Here is a 22,105-nt window from a genome sequence, read left to right as displayed (position 1 = left end):
GTATCTGATGCAACAATAGAAGCAGATGGGTTGAAAGATTTCTTTAAAAGTGTTGGTAGAGCAAAAGTTGACTTTGGGAAGAAAGTTGCTAATTATCCAGTTAGAGAACTAGAAATAGCAAGTAAAATAGGAAGTGCAGCTGCAAGTAGAAACCCTAGGGCTGCTTTATCAGCCACACCTGATTTAATTAAATTTGCAACTACTGGTGAAGGTATAAAGGTAGTTCAAAAAGGAAGACGGTTATACTTAGGTACAAAGAAAAGATAATTTAGTTATGACTAAGACAGAGACTTTAGTTTCAGTTATAGCTTCGCGGATCTGCGAAGCAGGTTCCCTGATTGACTTTCGGTCAAGCTCTGCCATCGGTGTAACCGCTTCGCGGATAAATATTTTTACTAATTTTATTATTACTAAATTTATTGTTATTACTAAGCACTTATAGCTTTAATCTAAAAAAACACTCAACTTATTTTTCTTGTTCTTCTTATATTCTTCATATACCTTGACTAATTCATTATATTCATCATTATCAATTTTATTATCATTCATTGATTTAGTATATAGTTTATTAAACTTGTCACTAAACTGTTTACTTAAGATATACATTTGCGAATATTCAATTATCTTACTTCTTATTTTAGTATTAATTGTTTTTGATAATGAACCACAAACAGTTGCTGTAGCAAAAGCTGTTGGTATAGAATAAGGTAATCCTATACCTGTTAATGCAACTGAAGTTGTTGTGGCCGTTGTTGCTATTGATGATAAAAGTATTTCTGTTATCTCAGCTATGTTAATATAATTTTTATATCTACTTAACTTCTTGTTGTAGTTATTAGTTTCAGCTTCATAATAATTTCTAATATCCTTTATAATGTTAATATTGTTATGAAATTTATTATTAGCTTGAATCTTTTCGTTTATGTATTGTTCATTAACGGTTGACAAGTTGGGATATAGTAATCTCTCACTCGGTGCTGTTGGATTGCTCATTTTCATTAGGAAAAAAAACTTTCTATTTCTTTCATTATATCTTCTTAATTAAAATCATAATGCATCTCAAGTCTATCTGGTTCTTTATTTTCAATTAACTTACTAGTTTGTAAAAGTAAGGCAACTATATATTGTACTATTACTTTTCTAAAAGATTTATTGTATTCTTTCATTTCTCTCAGACCGTTAGTAAACATATAATCTAAGTGTATATTAGTAATATTTTGATTAAACTTATTATTATCAAATTCTTGTTTTAATTGATTATATTTAGAGATAGTGTCAGCAGCAACTTTATTGCTAAATCGAACAATATTATTTTCAGATTCAGTTAACTTATTAGCTAATATGGTTAAATTATTTGACTTAATAGAAACTAATTCAACTGTCTGATCATCAATCCATACAGCAGCTCCATTGGTTGTAGATGATGGTAGACAAATAATGTTTGCATTAAGTTGACCAGTTGTAACTTCTTCAAATTCACCTTTTCTTAGTTCAGTTATGTTTTTACTTAAGATGTCAATCTTATTATTAGACGATAATAAATTATTGTCACAATACTCTTTATTAACAACATCTTTTTCATCTGTAGGAGGATGTACATTTGTAATTTTATAGGTATCCTTCATGTTAAAATTATCATTATCTTCTAGGAACAACCCTCGGGCCTTACTTAGGGTTAAGTTGTTTGTTGTTTGATGATACCAGCGCCCAGTGGATCTATTCGCTTGGTTAAATCTATTTCTTGTCATCTTTGCATTTGTTTACACTACGAAAAATATTTAATGATTCTAAAACTTTATTATTAGATTCAAAATCAAACTCGGATTTTAATAGTTCCTGTTCATAATATCTACCTTCTACTATCTCACCATTAATATCTTCTATTTTATATGTTGGTGGTTGTGTTTTAAGACTTCATTAACTTTAAATAATTCTCTATTCCAATTAGAAATGTATCCTTTAGAGAAAATGTTACGTTTGTCAGCATTTCTAACATAATCACCAACTTTAAGTTTTGGCTTAGTATTTTTAAAATTGAATGAATATCTAACTTTATCAGGAGTATTAGAAGCATCAACTGGTGTCATATTAACTGTTGAATGAATGTTATTAATATATGATATTACTGCATCATTTAAAATTTTTACCCAATTACCATCACCATTGATGAACATTGGTTTATTAATTATATGTAATAATGTTCTATTAAATCTCTCTATGAACACAGCCTTTAAATCACTATAAGTAGAGTACATTTCTGTTCCATATTCTTTAAGTAAAGATTTAAATGTTTGATTGTAAAACTCACTACCTCTATCTACCCATAACTTTTCTGGTTTTCTACCCTCACCCAATACTATTTTAAAACCATTAGTTATAGATAAACCAGATTTATTCTTCAATGGACTAGCCCATGCATGTTTTGTGAACATATCTATAACTGTTAAAATAAACTTATAATTATTATTGTATTTACTTAGAGATGATTTGTCTATCAAATCAGCTGAGCATGTTTCATCTATATATATAATGGTATTATTTTTTCTCTTCTGAACTTTGTTATTTGAGGACTGAATACTTCTTTAGCTAAGAGTTGTTGTCGTTTTTCCACATTTTTTATGGACGTAGTCATGGTTTCACCTATCAACGAAGTTGTGAGCTTGCTCATTTACCATAGTTAAAAACAAAGTTATCTAATTGTTCTTGATTAAGAATATTCATAGATAATAGTTGCTTAGATATATCTAACATTTCATCATATAATCCATCATGACCAGCTTTTGTTTCTAGTATTAATAATTCTAGTCTTTCTACTAAAATATTTGGGTCCATGTAGTGGTGGCAACTTGATGAACCAATGGCAGAGCCCCTTTGTTGGTTGGGGTTGCTATTTAATCCCCTACAAAATACATCATCTTTTACCCCTATTATACGTTTTATTGCTCTATATCTAGCACTTTTCTTATCCCCTTTTCCTAAATCATATCCAATATCTAGTAAAAACCTTTTAATTTTGTTTTTATCTTCCTTGATTTCACCATATTTTATATTTGGATTAGTAAGAAAGTTTATAAACACATCTGAAAATTCATATATATTATCCTTAACTAAAAATGCGCCCTGCTCTAGGGTTATATCAACATCATTCATTTTATATCTTCTAGTAGGCAAATCTACAAGATTTATTTTTAATTGTGGATTAGTTTGAGCCCCCATGTCATGAAGAAGTTTGGCTGTTTTTGTATCAACAAAATCTGTTGCTATATCTTGAGTTTCCTCCACGACTTCATTGGTCAAATTGGGCTTCATTAATGCCCTGTTTCTAGTTTGCTCTATCATCTTAGTTTGTTTATCTAACTCTTGATTTTGCCAATCTATTGCTCTTAATGTTTGTTCACTTAATGCTAGATTGTGTTCATTGTTTGAATTTAGTGTTTTAGTTAAAGGATCAAATAATTGTTCTATGCCACCATAGTATTCTTGTTGTTTTAGTTTATCTTCCAATCTATTTTTCAGTTTTGTTTTTCTAGATTGTTTAATTCTATTAATGATTCTAGCTTAGTCATTTTTCATAATTATAAAAAATCATTATATATTGTAATAGCAGCTAGGACTAACTTTCTATCATCATTAATGGTTAGCTCTTTAATATGATTTATCAGCGGATCTTTTTTTATGTCTAGTTCTAGACCTAGTTTTATCAATAGCTCTAATGATGCGTTCTTAATTTTATTCGTTAAATCTCTTTTGAATAGATATAGGTTCTCGTCATGAGGATAGCTTTTAATATTATTTACATAAAATATTTTATCATCAAATGTGTTTAGACTTATCTTACTTGTTTTTGTTGTTGTCATATTATCACCAAATTTTTGTATTCTACATTCATCTACAGTTCTCTCTGTGTTATACATTAGTGCATTATATTACTCCTCGTGTTTAGCATTGTTACAATTCTTTATTCCTTTCTCTTTAGTTTTGTTGGGATAATCTTTAAAGCTATATGTTTTGGTGTTAAGGCCACAAACTCTTCTATGATCTTACTTCCCATTTCATGTTTGAATTTACCAGGGACTTTATTATTTGTTTTGATTGGAGGATCTAGATTACTTAAATCCATGTGTTCATTGTCGACATTACTTTCAGTAAAACTTAAAACAAAACTATCAGTATCCATATAATGGAGTTCTAGATCTTTGAGAGTTGGTTGAAGAATATTATAGAATACATCGTACATGTGTAATTTACTGAATTCTAATATAGTAACACCTACATATACTGGAGAATCATATTCTATTCTTTTCTTTATATATTCAATTTGGCTATAATCTTTATATCTAGTTATATTCTTAAATGTTGGTTTACTTATACTTTTCATTATCTTTTCTTCATCGTATAAGAACTTACTTTGGAAGAAGTGTAAGGGATTCATGCACATTCTTCCATATAGTGAGTTGTTCATTAGTTTCCCTACATCCTTTTCTGCTTCAGTTTCAGCTGTTGCTCTTTTTTTGTATTGTTTTGGATATAATCTCTACAAATATAATCTTGTTTAAATTTAATTACTCTTTGTATATTGGTTACTTTCACTCCCATCTTAACATAGAAATTAAACATCCTATAATGAACCATATATTCTGTTTTGTTGTTTTGATCTAAGATTAATTTCTCTGTTCTTGCTTTACTTTGCTCTCTTTCTCTGCATCCCAATTCGTTATCATTTATCTTTCTCTTATTGGGCATTAGTGCTAGTTGCTCTGTTCTATCTTTACAACTATTAGTATAATCAATATCACAAACTATATAGTAGCCATGATCACTATCATCTGGAGTATTTAATATTGCTTCTAGAGATGGGTAACAGCGCTCGAAGTCCTTATAAGGTAGCTTTTGCATCATTGCATAGCCGTATAGGTTGTTCGCCTCTATGTACCATATGGATCTATTATTACCATTAATATATTCATCACCCATTATGCCACATATGCCACCTCTCTTTGCTTCAACAAAATCATCTAGCATTTGTTTATCTTGTAATGTATCTAATGAAACACCGCTTGACATTAACCAACAATCAAAACTATAGCCTGGGAGACTTACATAGTGTAGAGGATTGAGTTTGAATTCTTTCATACTTAGTTTAACATATTCATTCATGCAGTAGTCTAATATTTCCACATCATTTTGTAAATACTCTATAGTTAGATCTTTACCAGTGTTATGACTGTTGTCTTTATTGAAGATATCAACTTCTTCTTGTGTTGGTAATTTATTAGAGAGAGAGAGGATTTGAAGTCTTCTGTTTTTAGATTACCTATGACTTCTTGGTAGGTAGCTTTGCTACCATTGTCAGCTTTGCTGTCATAGCTGTCTAAGCCAAAATATTCATATGGATATAATGTTTTAGTTTTACATCCATATATCTTTGCCATTTGATCTAAAGGCATAGCTAAGAAGTTATAACTATCTAAGAATTTAAGACAGCCAATACTGAACATCTTAGACTTACCAGCAGCTAGTGGTATGTTATCTACTTTTCTTTTATCGTTGTTTTGTTTAAAGAGTTCACTATATAGTAGGTTGAAATCATAGCCTGAGCCATTATGAAATATTACAGGAATGAAGTTTTGTTGTTTATACCCCAGATTTCATATTTTACATGCTGGTCCTCTATATTTACCAGTTTCATGACAATGATCTCTTACTTTATTAATACATGTTTTACTGCAGATATGGCAAGTGTTTGTAGCATTGTGATATAGTTCATCTTCTTCTGTGAATATCATTTGTTTGTTGCGCTTGAAGTTATTCTCAGTTTCTATTTCTAATAGACCTCTAGCAAATGTTTGAGGCAGTCAAGACCGAAGTAGTATTTGAAAATACCTTGCCATGTGTAACCCACGCTTATTGGTATGTGTTCAGCTATTACATATTTACTAGTTGGGGTTGATATAACACAACATTCTATATCAGCAGTTATAATATTTTTTTATATTCTGACGTTTGTGTTCATTTATGAAGGTAATATGTTTTTTCTTAGGACATACAATCTCAGGTTTGAAAGAGTTGTTGCATTCATGTTTGTCGTATTTAATTTGCGAATCAAACCAATATCTACATCTATCACAATAATAAAATTTATGATTCATTTTATTTGGCCGATCTAACAAGGTTTCTATGTTTTTAATTAGAGCGCAGTATTCAGTGGTTCCGTTGCCCCAAACCAAAATTCTAACATCTCTTCTATCTTTATTTCTGTATTCTTACTATATGAGCAAAATCATCTTCATTTTGTTGGCTTGGTTCAATTATATTATTTACATAATTGTTTTCACGTGTTGCGTGATTGTAAAAGCCACTTCGTGGGTCTATAGCAGGATATAGCCAAGCAGTTATAGTCAGTTGCAAACAGTTGTATTTATAATTACGGAGATTTAATATCGATTTAGAAATTTTGAGATCGGGGGGTAAATCTATATAAATATCAATAGATGCCTTAATTGGTTCAATGTTTAATTGAATACTTCTTAATCCAAGAAACTCAAAGTCGTAGCCATAACCTTCATATATTTTTTTTCGAAATCTAGCCATTGTTTGAAGTCACCGTAATCATATATAGCCCTACTAATAATATAATCAGTGTTGAAAAATATTTTTGTAATTTTAACTTTCTCTTTGGTTCTCTTTTTATATTCACACTCGGCTGTGATCTTATATTTGAAACTCTTAATTTTTCTAAACTGATAGCAGTTTTTGTTTTCTTCTAATGAGTAAATAGTAGCTTCGTCTATATCTTCAATATAGTTCCCACCTTTATCAGTAAAATAAATTTCTCTCATATTCTGACTGGAGTTTATATCAAAGTCGTCTGTGTTTTCTAGATAATTGCGATTGTGACTATATGAATGCGTAGTTAGAGCTATTTTGTTTCTAAATTCTTGATTACATTCTTTACATTCATATTTAGTTCTGGTGTAGATATTGTCTTCGGGTTTAGTTTCAGGTTTATCTTTAGTTTCTGTTTTAGTTTTAATAATATCTTTAGTATTATCTTTAGGTTTAACTATATCCTATTTAATCAGCACCCAATTTTACCGTATGCTTTCAAAAATATTCAGTACTTGCGGAAAGAAGGTGAATGAGGGCCGGTAAAAGTTTCTTTAATTTGCTTCAAGATGTGTTCAGGAAAACTAACAGTTTTGCCAATTTGGTTTTTCTTGTAATATCAGTTTTTTAAACCTTACCTTTTTCTCGTGCCCTTATGTGAACTTTTATTTTGTTGTTGTTTAATTTCATTGCTGCGAAATTCAACTAAGTTTGGGAGATACTTTTATTAACAGTTGAATCCAACCTTGCCCGTTGATTTATTAGATGTTAATGGAGACGTAATCAAGAGCTAGATTTATTTTTTGGAGGCGTTTTATTTGGAAAAAAAGATAGGTATTAGTTCATTGTAGAACCAACTTTCGAAGGCTAGTGAAAAATCTAAAACTGATAGAACCAGATAATGATTGGGTGTAATGTAGAGAAGCTGGGCGCTTTTTTAAAGATTTTTCTATGTAAAGAATAATTTGTGCTTCAAGATGACAAATATTTCTCGCATATTTCTGCAAAACAGCTTTAATACATGTTAAAGAGTAGTTACTGAAGTTAATCTGGTCCATCTCAATACCAATAGCGACTGGGAAAGTCTATAGGTTTCCAGAACAGGTTTTCTACTTGGTAAACACACCTTTTGTTAGAACTTATCAGCCACAGAACATATATAAATGGACAAATGGAGAAGAGAAAACATGTTTGAATTAATAGTAAAGGAGTAACACAAACAGATCTGAAGGGTATCTTTTTTGATACTAGAGAGAAACTTGAAAGCAAAAGAGCAAGAGAGTTAGTGGTGCCAACAAAAGAATAATCGCTTGCCCTAACGTATTAGTGGCTGACAGCATTTTGCGAGAACAGAGTCTGTCTATCTCTATGGACAAATTTCTCAGCCGCCTGATTATTTTTGTTGCAAGCTCAACTAAAATTGACGGTGTCGAGAAAAAAAGTGAGCTGCATTGTTTATTGCCTTTTTGACTTGAAACAAACTCAGTTCGGATTGTCTGAATATAAGAACATTGTTTTTGGATTGTTGGAAGTTTTTTTGCAATCTAATTTATTATACCAGTAACAGTCCATCCAAAACATTTTGATTTGTCAAAAAACTACAAATCAAACTCATCATATCCAAGAAAACTAAAACCCTGACTCGAATGAGAAATCTTATTCGACTTCGATCTGCAGCACCAACTTATACAACGACATTACGTGGCCAATGGCAGAATAATGCAAACTTCACTACTTTTGGAGTTTTGTGCAAACGAGTGACAAAAGTTGGTCCCACTTTTTATGTTTCATACTATATTTTAAACTATGGAAAAAAGTTACTTAGAACGTGTTAATAAGTCACTTATGTCATATAATAAGGCTTACAATTTGTTGCGAGTACTCACAAGCAGTTTTCCACCTGTAGTGATTCCACTTTATAAGGTCCACCTAAGAAATGATCAAGTTAATTTCTTTTTTTTTAATCTGCAAACATGTAAATTAAACTAACCACTTGGTTAATGTTACATGTTAGAAATTTATTAATCAAACATTTTTTTTTCTAATTTATAACAAACTAAGGTTCGGTTTTTGTAAAATAATTTAATAAAAAATATGTTTAAATCCTGCAACCCTTCTGTCTATTGGAACTCTTTCGTGTCGTTTAAGCATTTCCGCTGTAACTTTTTGTTTAAATTTGGTCTTCGACGTTTCTTTTCTAATTGTAATTGGAAGTGTGTTCCATTTTCGAATAAAGTTACGAACAATTGAACCATTATTCCATTTTGACTTACATTTTTGTTCTAAGAAAAGGTTATGGGTTCGTTTGTTTACAATAATAGGCACGTTTTCTAAAAATCTGAAATGATTATTAGAGCGATTTCTTGTTTGTTGGAGAATATTGAAAAACCTATTTAAAGACACCCGTGTTATTTGGAGCTCTGCTGGAAGAATTTTAGTCTCCAGAAGTAGATCTCTGGCAGTATCGTATTTGGTTTTCATAAAGCAAACTTTTATTCCCCAGTTTATCTGTTTGTTAATTCTGTCAATAGAGTAAGATGGTAAATTTTGAAAAAAAATTGCGCTAAAATCTAAATGAGACAAAACTAGTGATTTAAAAAGATTTATTCTTGTTTTTAGCGGTACCTGATAACGAACCAAATATAATGATCTGATTGCTGAAGCCATTTTACTGATAACCTTATTTAGTTGATTTTGGTATGTCAGTTCCCTATCAATTATTACACCTAAATATCTACATTTTTCAGATGCTTCTAATCGGTGTCCCTTGAAATCGACAGTTTCAATGATCGGCAATTTTTCGTTCCTGAATACCATTAGCTCCGTTTTTTTTCTCATTCAAAATTAACCTGTTTTAATTCATATATTGATCTGTCTTGTTTAATGTATCTTCAGCTATTAGCTGCAAACTTGCTTCATTCTTTGCATGACATAGAATTGCTGTATCATCGGCAAACTGTAATACATCACAATTCGTTGATACAGCTTCACTGAAATCGTTGACATAAAGTATAAAAATTAGAGGCCCTAAGACAGTTCCCTGAGGAACACCGTGATTTATGACAACCCAATCTGATTTTGCTAACCCATTTTTTACACACTGTTTTCTATCACAAAGGAAAGAGTTTAATAAGATTCTTGCGTTTTCTCCAATTCCATACTTTTTTATTTTGTTCATAAAAACATCTATAGATCTTGAGTTGAAAGCCTTTGCTAAGTCTAAAAAGAGTGTGACAACAATTTCGTTTTCGTCAACGCATTGGTTTATCTTTTCAGTTAATGAAATGATAGTATCGAGACAGGACTTTTGCTTTTGAAAGCCAAATTGATTCTTGTTAATCAGACCATTAAGAATTAGGTGGTGAGTTAGTTGTTCAAGTAATAATCGCTCAAAAATTTTTGCTAGAGTTGGTGTGACTGATATGGGTCGATAGTTTTCTGGTTCTAGTCGGTCTCCCTTCTTATAGACAGGTGTAACATGCGCTGTTTTCAAAATAATAGGAAACGTGTTTTTGTTTATACATTCATTGACGACAAATTGTAAATGAGTTCCAATAGACAGTTTACTATCTTTTAGCGCCCATGCTGGTATATAGCCCGGTCCGGGAGATTTATGCTTAGGTAGATTATCAATAACATTATACAATTCTTTTCTGGTGACTGGTCGGAAGCTAAATTCCGGTCCATCAAATGTTAGGGAAGAACAATTTGGAGCAACGTCTTTGCCTTTGTATAATCCTAGTCTCGCAAAACAATTACAATTACAATTACCAAATAATCTCTGTACCCATTCTTTTAATTTAGTCTTTCGCACTTGTTTCTGCGTTCAACTTAAGTAGCACAGCGTTATTACAATGTTGTACAATTATTCTACCAAAGTTATATTTTATATTTTTAGATGCTTTGTTCGCAAACCAGTTGAGATTGTTTTTAGTCACTACACCAAGATTACATTTTGAGAAGGTGATTTTTACCAGCACGGCATTATAAACAGAACATAGCAGTTAAACGTATGATTATGCTCACTTTTTCGTCTTTATAATTATAAAACTAATTGCATCAAATTTTCCAATAAAACGGGATTTGCGAAAAGAGGTTTTTTGGCTTCACGAAATCCCATATTGTGAACATGGCCGACAATCTCTCCTTCGATGGACATTCTCAGCCTTCAAATGTATCCAGTGGTACCCACAGTATCCGATGTTCAATCGGAAGCCAACAGACACTTGTATCGGCCCAAGAATTGTCCTTTGCAGAACAAAATTCGATCCAATCAGATACATCGGGAGATGACAATAATGTCGATATATCAGCGGCTGGCTTCGCTGAAACTGTAGTGGCGCCTGCTATCCAGCCTAACCCCAATTTTGTACCACCCACAAGTAATGATTGCGTTGTATTCCATATTAATCACTCTTGTAATTTTTTTGGATTCTCTAGTTTTAACCAGCTCATAACCAGAACGGAAATGATGTGCAAAAGATTTTTGGTTGGGAAAACTCTTTTTTAGTTATCAATCAAAACAATTACGATGGCATCCAATTGCCATAGCTATACTCATTTGTTCGCCAATTACCATATGGAAATCAATAACGCTGTCCATGTTAAACAACCCGATCAAAGACTTGTTTCTACTTCATTGGTAACATCATACTCAACTGATTAATAGCAAAATGGGGCTGATAGTAACCATTGCGGACAAATCAAATCCTACTTCGTTAAAACACATCTCAAAACTCGACATAATTTATCGTTGGGGATCTGACCCAATTCCGACCAAAAAGTCTGATCATGACTTATCAGATAAAGTATTGCCCCTCGAGGACATCATAATTTAGATAATTTACTTTCTCAGATCTCAGATACTAAAACTTCAAGTCAAATCTTACAGATAATGTGAGATAGATAAAACCTGACATATTGGAGGAATAAAAATTGCAGCTATTTTAGACTACTTGAACAAAAAATGATAAATAATCAATAATAACAAAAGAATTCAAAATTTTTAATCACTAAGCTATAACTATGGTACAACTTTTTATGAAATAATGATGCCCCATGCCGTAAATCACAGACCCCCAGCTGTTTTCTTGCCTCCCGGAACGAATTGAAAGTCTTGATCAGTACTTCTCCGGTGAGATACATGTCTTGAATTGACAAATCTGAAATGACCACGTCATATCACAAGTCTTAAGACTTGCCTAATTTTGGCCAAGACACTCAAAACTTGTCAAGTCTAAATCAAATCTTGGCAAGTCTTCATTCAAGTCTTGTCCAGGACTTGACAAGTCTTTGGTCAACTCTTGACCAAAACTAGACAAATCTTGATTATTGCGCAGCTAGGCAAAGTAAAGTTCTAAGAAGAAATCTTTCATATTTAACGCATTTCGAAATTTGCAAAAAATGGTTTAAAATGTTTACAAGAATTTTGCTGATCTGACCCAGCTATTTCTGAATTGAGCATATACCAACTTCAAATGTCCCATACATTAAGCCGAAACCAAAATGTTTGCCAATGGGCAGAAAAAAAATGATCATTACTGGTATCTTTGGGCGATATCCGACTTTTTTTTCATTCTCTATCAAGTGAACTTTGCGGAAGTGCTAGTGATGTTTTTTTGTTTCTTTTTCATTTTAGAGAGTTTTTAGGCAGGCTACTGTAAGTGGCAACCTTTTTCTTTCGTTTCAAAGCAAACCCAGCCAACAATTAAAACTGTGCTCAATAGTTGACACAAGACTTGTCAAGTTTTAGCAAAGAATTGCACTAGACTTGTCACAAATTGGCCAATAATTGACTCAAGACTTGTCAAGCCTTAAGACTTGATTCAAGACGTACCAAGTCTAAAAGAAACTTGATCAGAGCTCTGATGCAGTACTGATCTCAGACTTGAAATTTCACTGAGTCAGTACTGATTAAAACCTGACGTCCAGTCCGGGCTCCTTTTACGCATTTTCCTAATGTTCCAATTAATTGTTTAATCTTTCGCTGTTTTGGGTCCTCTCATCTTTTGGGCCCCCTCAGTTGGCGGCCAGAGAAGTATATGCAAAAGCTCTTTTCTCGTCCTCAAAGAAGCTACGGCAGCTCATGACTTAGCTGGTGAATGGGCACCTGTATCTTGTCTGATGACGAGAGAATACCTGTTGCATCTACTTATATGGCCGCCAAAAAGATGAGAGACCCCAAATTTGCTAAGGCTTAAACAATTGAATTGGAACATTAAGAGAAGGCGTAAAAGGGGCAGGAAAAAAGCTATGGGTCTGTGCATTACGATACGAGGTATCATTATTTTCGAAAAGAATGTGTTAATTTGTTCATTAGTTTTCCGATTTTTACAATTGTTTATTTTATTTTACTATTTTGAAGAGCCTGCTGATGAAGAGAAAGTTGATCTCCGGTTTACATTTATAGTGCGCCACGTTTTTATGTTGATTTTTGTGCTCAGAGAATAGCGACGTTTAGTCTTCACTGAGGCTCTATGATTCAACTCCATGCTATAGAGTAATTCAAATATCACTGAACATGAAAAAAGTTTGTTTACTGTAAAAATTCGAAAATTAGTTACTGCGAAAATATTCAAAAAGTTTTTTAATTCTTTATTCATGTAGAAGTTCCAGCCAAGCACTAGCCCTTAAAGAAAAAATTAACTTCATTGACCCAAAAGTGAAAACACGAATTTCGCAAACTGGGAGTCTTGTGATGACTTCCTAATCGTTATTTGAAAAAAATCTTATATTTGTTTTCTTTTTTATTCCCAGCACAATCCCCCATTTATCAATTCGGCGTCATTCATTGAGCTCAATTGAATCCCAATTAGAGCCCGGGTTGACCACCATAGATAAATCTTGGCAACCATATCCAAGCCATATATGGTGACCAAGAAAACTTGGCAACCATATACCTGCCCATACGAAATTTCAAACGTAGGCTGAAGAAGCCTGAAATAAGTGCCTGTGACATATTTTATTGGTGAAAAGTCTCTGTTGAAACTTTGAAAAAAGTTCAAGTTCATGGTTTCTTGGCAACCATATATATGACCATAAACGTTCATGGTGCCATGGATGACCATATATGGTCAAATTCAAATCGTTCAAATGCGTATTTTTAGCAGATATCGGAAAAGATCTGTTCTCCAAAAAAGTGTTTGGAGACGTATTGCAGAAAACTTGTTGTTTATGGTTTCTTGGCAACCATATGCAAGACCATGCACCTTCATGGTTCTTACAGGTACCATGAAACTTTATGGTCTTGGATATGGTTGCCAAGAATTTTTTTAAATCTTGACTTTTTAAATAAATATTTATAGGGCTCAGAGTCGCAAATCATTGGATTTATAGATAGATCAAAATAATTTTAAAAAAGAGGAACAGTGGCGTTTAACACTTTTCGATGTTTAAAGTTTTTACTGAAAAAAATAGTCCTAAATGTTTCCGCCTTCGCGGCAGAGGTCTTCGGTGTCCTTTCAGTAAGCAATGCTATTATATTGCGTCCGGAATTTTGCGTTTGGATTTTAAATCGGCCTGAGCAAACATTTATTAAGGTGTAACTTTAAAAAAATAATTCTTTTTATGCGTTATGCTTAACTGATGCAGTTTTTATAGTAATAAGCGCTGTTTTTAGCTGGAAATTTTGTTATCTACGCTTGCTTTGGGTTCATGAAGTTGTCCGAGCCAATAGTTCTTGGTAATTTAACAATTTTTTTTCATTTTTTGTGAAATCATGAAATTCTTGTTGATGTTGTTTTTTGTCAAAACACACAAAACATCCTGGCCTTTACGGCGGGATGGGAAATTTTTTCTCACTTCGCGGTAGAGGTCTTCGTTGTCCTCTCAGTACGCAATAGACTTGGATTGCATCCGGAATCACGTTCGAGGCGCAGATTTGATTTGTTTTGTAAGAATTTGCTAGAAGTTTCTATACGCTCAGAGGTCAAAATTGAGGTTACAGCTAATTGTTTTGCTGATATCTGACAAAATATTGTATCAAATTGAATGCGCGAGTAAGCATTCTGTTCCTACTGAAACGTAGAAACAGAATCTCCTAAAATCTGTTCTCCAAAAAAGTGTTTGGAGACGTATTGTAGAAAACTTGTTGTTTATGGTTTCTTGGCAACCATATGCAAGACCATGCACCTTCATGGTTCTTACAGGTACCATGAAACTTTATGGTCTTGGATACGGTTGCCAAGAATTTTTTTAAATCTTGGCTTTTTAAATAAATATTTATAGGGCTCAGAGTCGCAAATCATTGGATTTATAGATAGATCAAAATAATTTTAAAAAAGAGGAACAGTGGCGTTTAACACTTTTCGATGTTTAAAATTTTCACTGAAAAAAATAGTCCTAAATTTTTCCCCTTTCGCGGCAGAGGTCTTCGGTGTCCTTTCAGTAAGCAATGCTATTATATTGCGTCCGGAATTTTGCGTTTGGATTTTAAATCGGCCTGAGCAAACATTTATTAAGGTGTAACTTTGAAAAAATAATTCTTTTTATGCGTTATGCTTAACTGATGCAGTTTTTATAGTAATAAGCGCTGTTTTTAGCTGGAAATTTTGTTATCTACGCTTGCTTTGGGTTCATGAAGTTGTCCGAGCCAATAGTTCGTAGTAATTTAACAATTTTTTTTCATTTTTTGTGAAATCATGAAATTCTTGTTGATGTTGTTTTTTGTCAAAACACACAAAACATCCTGGCCTTTAAGGCGGGGTGGGAAATTTTTTCTCACTTCGCGGTAGAGGTCTTCGTTGTCCTCTCAGTACGCAATAGACTTGGATTGCATCCGGAATCACGTTCCAGGCGCAGATTTGATTTGTTTTGTAAGAATTTGCTAGAAGTTTCTATACGCTCAGAGGTCAAAATTGAGGTTACAGCTAATTGTTTTGCTGATATCTGACAAAATATTGTATCAAATTGAATGCGCGAGTAAGCATTCTGTTCCTACTGAACTATGTATGCTTTCCTTTTTTAGTTTGGTCTTTGAATCGGCCTGAGCAAACATTTAATATGGTGTAATTTTAAAAAACAATTGATTTTATTCGTTATTCTCAATTGATGCAGTGTTTAATGTAATGAGCGTTGTTTTTACCTGCACACTGTGTTATTTACGCTTGCTTCGTGTCCATGAAACTGTTCGAGCCAATATATCTTAATAATTTAACAATTTTTCATTTTTCGTGAAATCATGAAATTCTTGTTGATGTTGTTTTTGTCAAAACACACAAAACACCCTAGCCTTCACGGCGAGGTGGGAATTTTTTTCCCACTTCGCAGTAGAGTTCTTTGGTGTCCTCTCAGTACGCAAGAGACTTTGATTGCATCCGGAATCACGTCCGAGGCGCAGATTTGATTTGTTTTGTAAGAATTTGCTAGAAGTTTCTATACGCTCAGAGATCAAAATTGAGATTACAGCTAATTTTTTTGTTGATATCTGACAAAGTATTGTATCAAATTGAATGCGCGATAAGTATTCCGGTCCTACTGAACTATGTATGCTTTCCTTTTTTAGTTTGGTCTTTGAATCGGCCTGAGCAAACATTTAATATGGTGTAATTTTAAAAAACAATTGATTTTATTCGTTTTTCTCAATTGATGCAGTGTTTAATGTAATGAGCGTTGTTTTTACCTGCAAACTGTGTTATTCACGCTTGCTTCGAGTCCATAAAACTGTTTGAGCCAATATATCTTAATAATTTAACAATTTTTCATTTTTCGTGAAATCATGAAATTCTTGTTGATGTTGTTTTTGTCAAAACACACAAAACACCCTAGCCTTCACGGCGAGGTGGGAATTTTTTTCCCACTTCGCAGTAGAGGTCTTTGTTGTGTTCTCAGTACGCAATGGACTTGGATTGCATCCTGAATCACGTCCGAGGCGCATATTTGATTTGTTTTGTAAGAATTTGCTAGAAATTTCTATACGCTCAGAGATCGAAATTGAGGTTTCAGCTAATTGTTTTGTTTATATCTGTCAAAATACTGTATCAAATTCAATGCGTTTGTAAGCATTCCCTTCCTACTGAACTATGTATGCTTTCTGTTTTAGTTTGGTTTTTAAATCGGCCTGAGCAAACATTTATAATATTGCAAATATTTTTTTTTGTTCGTTATTCTGAATTGATGCAGTGTTTATTGCACTGAGCTTTGTTTTTATCTAAAACTGTGTTTTTCACACTTGTTTTGCGTCCATAAAGCTGTTCGAGCCAATATTTCTTAGTTTTTTAACAATTTTTCATTTTTCGTGAAATCATGAAATTCTTGTTTGTGTTGTTTTTTCTCAAAACACACAAAACACCCTGAACTTTATGGCGAGGTAGGAAATTTTTTCTCACTTCGCGGTAGGGGGCCTCGATGTCCTCTCAGTACTCAATGGACTTAGATTGCGTCCGCAATCACGGCCGAGGCGCTTATTTCATTTGTTTTGTAAGAATTTGCTAGAAATTTCTATATTCTCAGTGATCGAAATTGAGGTTACAGCTTATTGTTTTTTTGATATCTGCCAAAATACCGTATCAAATTGAATTCGCGAGTAAGCAATACCTTCCTATTGAACTGTGCATGCTTTCCTTTTTAGTTTGGATTTTAAATTGGCCTGAACAAACATTTATTATGGTGTAATTTTTAAAAAATAATTCTTTTTATGCTTTATTCTGAATTGATGCAGTTTTTATTGTAATGAGCGCTGTTTTTACCTGCAAATCGTGTTATTTACGCTTGCCTCGGGTCCTTGAAGCTGTCCGAGCCAATATTTCTTAGTAACTTAATAATTTTTCATTTTTCGTGAATTCATGAAATTCTTGTTGATGTTGTTTTTTGTCAAAACACACAAAACACCCTGGCCTTTATGGCGAGGTGGGAAATTTGTTCCCACTTCGCGGTAGAGGTCTTCGGTGTTCAGTAATACTGAGTGGACTTGGACTGACTTCAGATGTGCCAACTTCGTACCGTTTTTAGTCGTTTTGCGTGATTTTGCCAGAAATTGGGGTCTCCCAACAGCCCAAAAATCGGGGAACGCTTCATGTCTTTGAGGATTTCTCCAAAACTACTGGACCAAATTGGATGGTTATTGTCTCCTTGTGTTTGCCCCAAGCCCCCCTTGATTGCAGTGTTAAGTTGGTTTCTCAAAGAGTTGGTTTTCGTATCAAGAAGTTATTAATGTTCAAAGTTGAAAAAAGTCGAATTATTGGGCTGTTCTGGGTGACACAAATTTCGGTTTTTTATTGTAATGAGAGTTGTTGTTACTTGCAATTTGTGTTATTTACGCTAGTGTCGGGTCCAAGAAGGTATTTGAGTCAATAGTTTTTAGCAATTCAACAATTTTTCTGTTTTCACGATTTCATCAAATTTCTGTGGATGTTGTTTTATGTCAAAACACACAAAACATCATAACCTTCATGGTGAGGTGGGAAATTTTTTCCCACCTCACTATGAAGGTTTGCAGTGAACTAGAACGTGGAAGTGGACCAGAATTACACCCACAAATACGCCGGGAACGCTGTTTCACGTTGTTTTACGTCGGTTCAGGAGATCTTGGGCTTCGATTTTAGCCCAAAAAGTGGGGTACAGAACAGTATTTTGTTAATATCTTCTAAAGTACTGAACCAAATTAAACGGGAATGGTCGCATTTTGTTGGCACTGAACCCTCCTTGCTTGCCGTGTTTGGTTGGTTTCCCAAATCGGCCTAATCAAAAAGTTATTAATGTTCAAATTTGAAAATGTTCGAATTTTCGGGCTATTCTGGGTGACCCATATTTCGGTACAACACTTCGCGGTAGAGGTCTTGGGTGTTCAGTAATACTGAGTGGACTTGGACTGACTTCAGATGTGCCAACTTCGTACCGTTTTTAGTCGTTTTGCGTGATTTTGCCAGAAATTGGGGTCTCCCATTAACCCAAAAATCGGGGTACGCTTCATGTCTTTGAGGATTTCTCCAAAACTACTGGACCAAATTGGATGGTTATTGTCTCATTGTGTTGGCCCTAAGCCCCCCTTGATTGCAGTGTTAAATTGGTTTCTCAAAGAGTTGGTTTTCGTATCAAGAAGTTATTAATGTTCAAAGTTGAAAAAAGTCGAATTTTTGGGCTGTTCTGGGTGACACAAATTTCGGTTTTTTATTGTAATGAGGGTTGTTGTTACTTGCAATTTGTGTTATTTACGCTAGTGTCGGGTCCAAGAAGGTATTTGAGTCAATAGTTTTTAGCAATTCAACAATTTTTCTGTTTTCACGATTTCATCAAATTTCTGTGGATGTTGTTTTATGTCAAAACACACAAAACATCATAACCTTCATGGTGAGGTGGGAAATTTTTTCCCACCTCACGATGAAGGTTTGCAGTGAACTAGAACGTGGAAGTGGACCAGAATTACACCCACAAATACGCCGGGAACGCTGTTTCAGGTTGTTTTACGTCGGTTCAGGAGATCTTAGGCTTCGCTTTTAGCCCAAAAAGTGGGGTACAGAACAGTATTTTGTTAATATCTTCTAAAGTACTGAACCAAATTAAACGGGAATGGTCGCATTTTGTTGGCACTGAACCCTTCTTGCTTGCAGTGTTTGGTTGGTTTCCCAAATCGGCCTAATCAAAAAGTTATTAATGTTCAAAGTTGAAAATGTTCGAATTTTCGGGCTATTCTGGGTGACCCAAATTTCGGTACAACAAAACACGCGATTTACCCAACAAGTGTTGGTGTTTTAGAATCCTCAGTTAGTGAGGAGTATCCCCATATATAGTTTATATAGTATTTTATGTAGTTGAGATGGTCAATTTTGACTCTGCAGAGAGGTCACCTCGCTTTTTTGGGCATTTGGTACGGTACCTTATAATTGCTATAACTCCTTGAAGAATGTACCGATTGTGCTCATTTTTTAATATGATGCGTATATCAAGCAGTGCTACAAACAGTACTAAGGGCGTTCGTTTTGGTTCAGCCGTTTTAGAGAAATTGGCCAGTAAACTTGCCCTCGATTTTAGCCCCAGAAGCGGATGACACCAGCGGGTGACACCAGTGACACCTTAAAGCTTTGAACTATATTATGAAAGTTGAGTGTTTTGAATTCCTCAGTTAGTGGGGAGTCTCCCCATATTTATTTTGTATGTAGTTATACGTAGTCCAGATGGTCAATTTTAGCGATCAGTGACCCGTACTTGTCCTAATTGGGCATTTGGTACGGTACCTTTATGTTGGAATTTCTCCTCGTAGAGTGAACTGATTTTTGATCTGTTTGTTGATTTGAACTCAGCTTGAGCCGTACTTGAATCCCTGTAAATAGCGTTTTGTTTCTTCCAGCCGTTTTCGAGAAATTGGCCAGGACACATACCCCCATTTTCACCAATTCGTGTCCGGTACTTTTCGGGTATGTACATGTGAGACCAACAAAAAAGACGAATTTAGCCCCGCGAATTGGTTCTTTAGACTGCCCCGATAATGAGGATTCTCCCCGTATATGTTTTATAGGGCGTTTTTTGTAGTTTAGATGGTCAATTTTGGGTCTGCAAGTCACCTCTCCTCGTTTCTGTCGAGATTGGTACGGTACCTTAACTTTGCAATATCTCGTCGTAAGATGGACCGATTTGGATGATATTTTGCCACAAAGCGTGCCGCAAGTAGTAATCATTTTGCTGTAAGTTTGGTTCTTTTTTGTTCGATCAGTTTTGAAATATTGACCATTAAAGATACCCCAGTTTGACCATCTGAAACAGGAGAATTGACATCTCCAACCTGTTACTGACCACCGTAGATGTTACTTTTACCGTTGTTTGGGCAGCTGGGTAGACTCAGTGTATCCCAGTGATCTTCCTAGCAAAATTTGGATTTTGTAATTATAATCGTTGATGAACTTGTATGGGACATTTGGACATTTTGGGTCATCATGGTCCTTTTTTTGGACGTTTGGTACCAACGGCTCGATCGTTTATAACTCTGCCTACAGTTATATTTTTTCCTATTGAGTTGCATAGTTAGAGAGCTCATTATGCGTGCTTTCTTTTGATATAATGAAACCTGAAAAAATGTTCACCAGAAGTTGTAAATTTGTGTACGAGCATTGGAAACGTCCCAATTTTCGATCGGATCTCGTTGGTTTATCCTTTTAACTCTGTGTAGAGAGGGATTTTTTTCAGTTTCTTTAATGATTCTGACAGGTCAGTTTAAGATGGTTTTAATGGTATACATGTCGTATTGTTTCGTTTTCAAAAAGCTTCTGAAATTAGCCAGCGAGCAAACCTTATTTTTAGTCGTTTTCTGCGTTTCTGACATCGTATACCTGAGTTACTAACTCAAAAAGTGGTCCGAATCGACCCTAACTTAGTATGCAGTATCCCCTATAAAGGTAGAATCTAGTACAGAAAGAATTTTGGCTATAGCTTGTCTCTGAAAAAAGTTATTTTTTCGTACGGAAATTTGCGAATTTAGCAAATAACGAATTTTAAAAATAGGTCTCTTTCATCGGATCAACGAGTTGTTGAAATCAAACCAAACTTGGTATGGAGTATCTCATGTGTACCTAGAGTGTAAAACAAAAAGAATTTTTGCTGTAGCGTTCGTAGGAAAAAAGTTAGTTTTTCGTACGTAAATTTCCGGTTAATTCGAATAATTAATTTTAAATAATTTTTAAAAATAGGTCTTTTTGATTAGGTCATAGAGTCGTCCAAAGTGAACCAAACTTGGTATGGAGTATCCCCTGTGTAGGTAGAGTGTAAAACAAAAAGAATTTTTGGTATAGCTTGCCTAGGAAAAAAGTTAGTATTTCATACGGAAATTTGCGAATTTCGCGAATAAGGAATTTTGAAAATAGGTCTATTTCATCGGGTCAAGGAGTTGTCCAAATCAAACCAAACTCGGTATGGAGTATCCCATGTGTACTTAGATTATAAAACAAAAAAAAATTTGCTATAGCTTGCGTAGCAAAAAAGTTAGTTTTTCGTACGTAAATTTCCGGTTAATTCGAATAATTAATTTTAAATAATTTTTAAAAATAGGTCTTTTTGATTAGGTCAAAGAGTCGTCCAAAGTGAACCAAACTTGGTATGGAGTATCCCCTGTGTAGGTAGAGTGTAAAACAAAAAGAATTTTTGGTATAGCTTGCCTAGGAAAAAAGTTAGTATTTCATACGGAAATTTGCGAATTTGGCGAATAATGAATTTTGAAAATAGGTCTATTTCATCGGGTCAAGGAGTTGTCCAAATCAAACCAAGCTCGGTATGGAGTATCCCATGTGTACTTAGATTATAAAACAAAAAGAACTGCTATAGCTTGCGTAGGAAAAAAGTTAGTATTTCATACGGAAATTTGCGAATTTCGCGAATAAGGAATTTTGAATAATTTTTAAAAATAGGTCTTTTTGATTAGGTCATAGAGTCGTCCAAAGTGAACCAAACTTGGCATAGACTATCCCATGTGTACCTAGAGTCTCAAACAAAAAGAATTTTTTGTATAGCTTGCCTCTGAAAAAAGTTAGTATTTCATACGGAAATTTGCGAATTTCGCGAATAAGGAATTTTGAAT

General features: G+C 33.9%; 1 protein-coding gene across 2 annotated transcripts in view; it reads left to right on the top strand.

Moving 5' to 3' along the window:
- The window catches only part of LOC142353575 (uncharacterized), a 240,676-nt gene that overhangs the window by 152,891 nt on the left and 65,680 nt on the right, over window positions 1–22,105 (top strand). Inside the window, exon 3 of one of the 2 annotated variants that reach the window (XM_075405854.1) lies at window positions 10,863–10,988. Coding sequence is in view for 1 of the 2 variants with exons in the window: in XM_075405853.1 (XP_075261968.1) it covers window positions 10,736–10,988 (253 nt within the window). In the remaining variant the exon portion in view is untranslated. Of the gene's footprint in view, window positions 1–10,538; window positions 10,989–22,105 lie in introns of those variants that run through there. The other variant, XM_075405853.1, reaches the window with a different exon arrangement.

The sequence above is a fragment of the Convolutriloba macropyga genome, chromosome 14 (assembly GCF_964194025.1).
Source record: "Convolutriloba macropyga chromosome 14, txConMacr16.3, whole genome shotgun sequence".
NCBI lineage: Eukaryota > Metazoa > Xenacoelomorpha > Acoela > Convolutidae > Convolutriloba > Convolutriloba macropyga.
The sequence above is the reverse complement of the archived record's forward strand: the minus strand, read 5'-3'. Positions and strand labels throughout refer to the sequence as shown.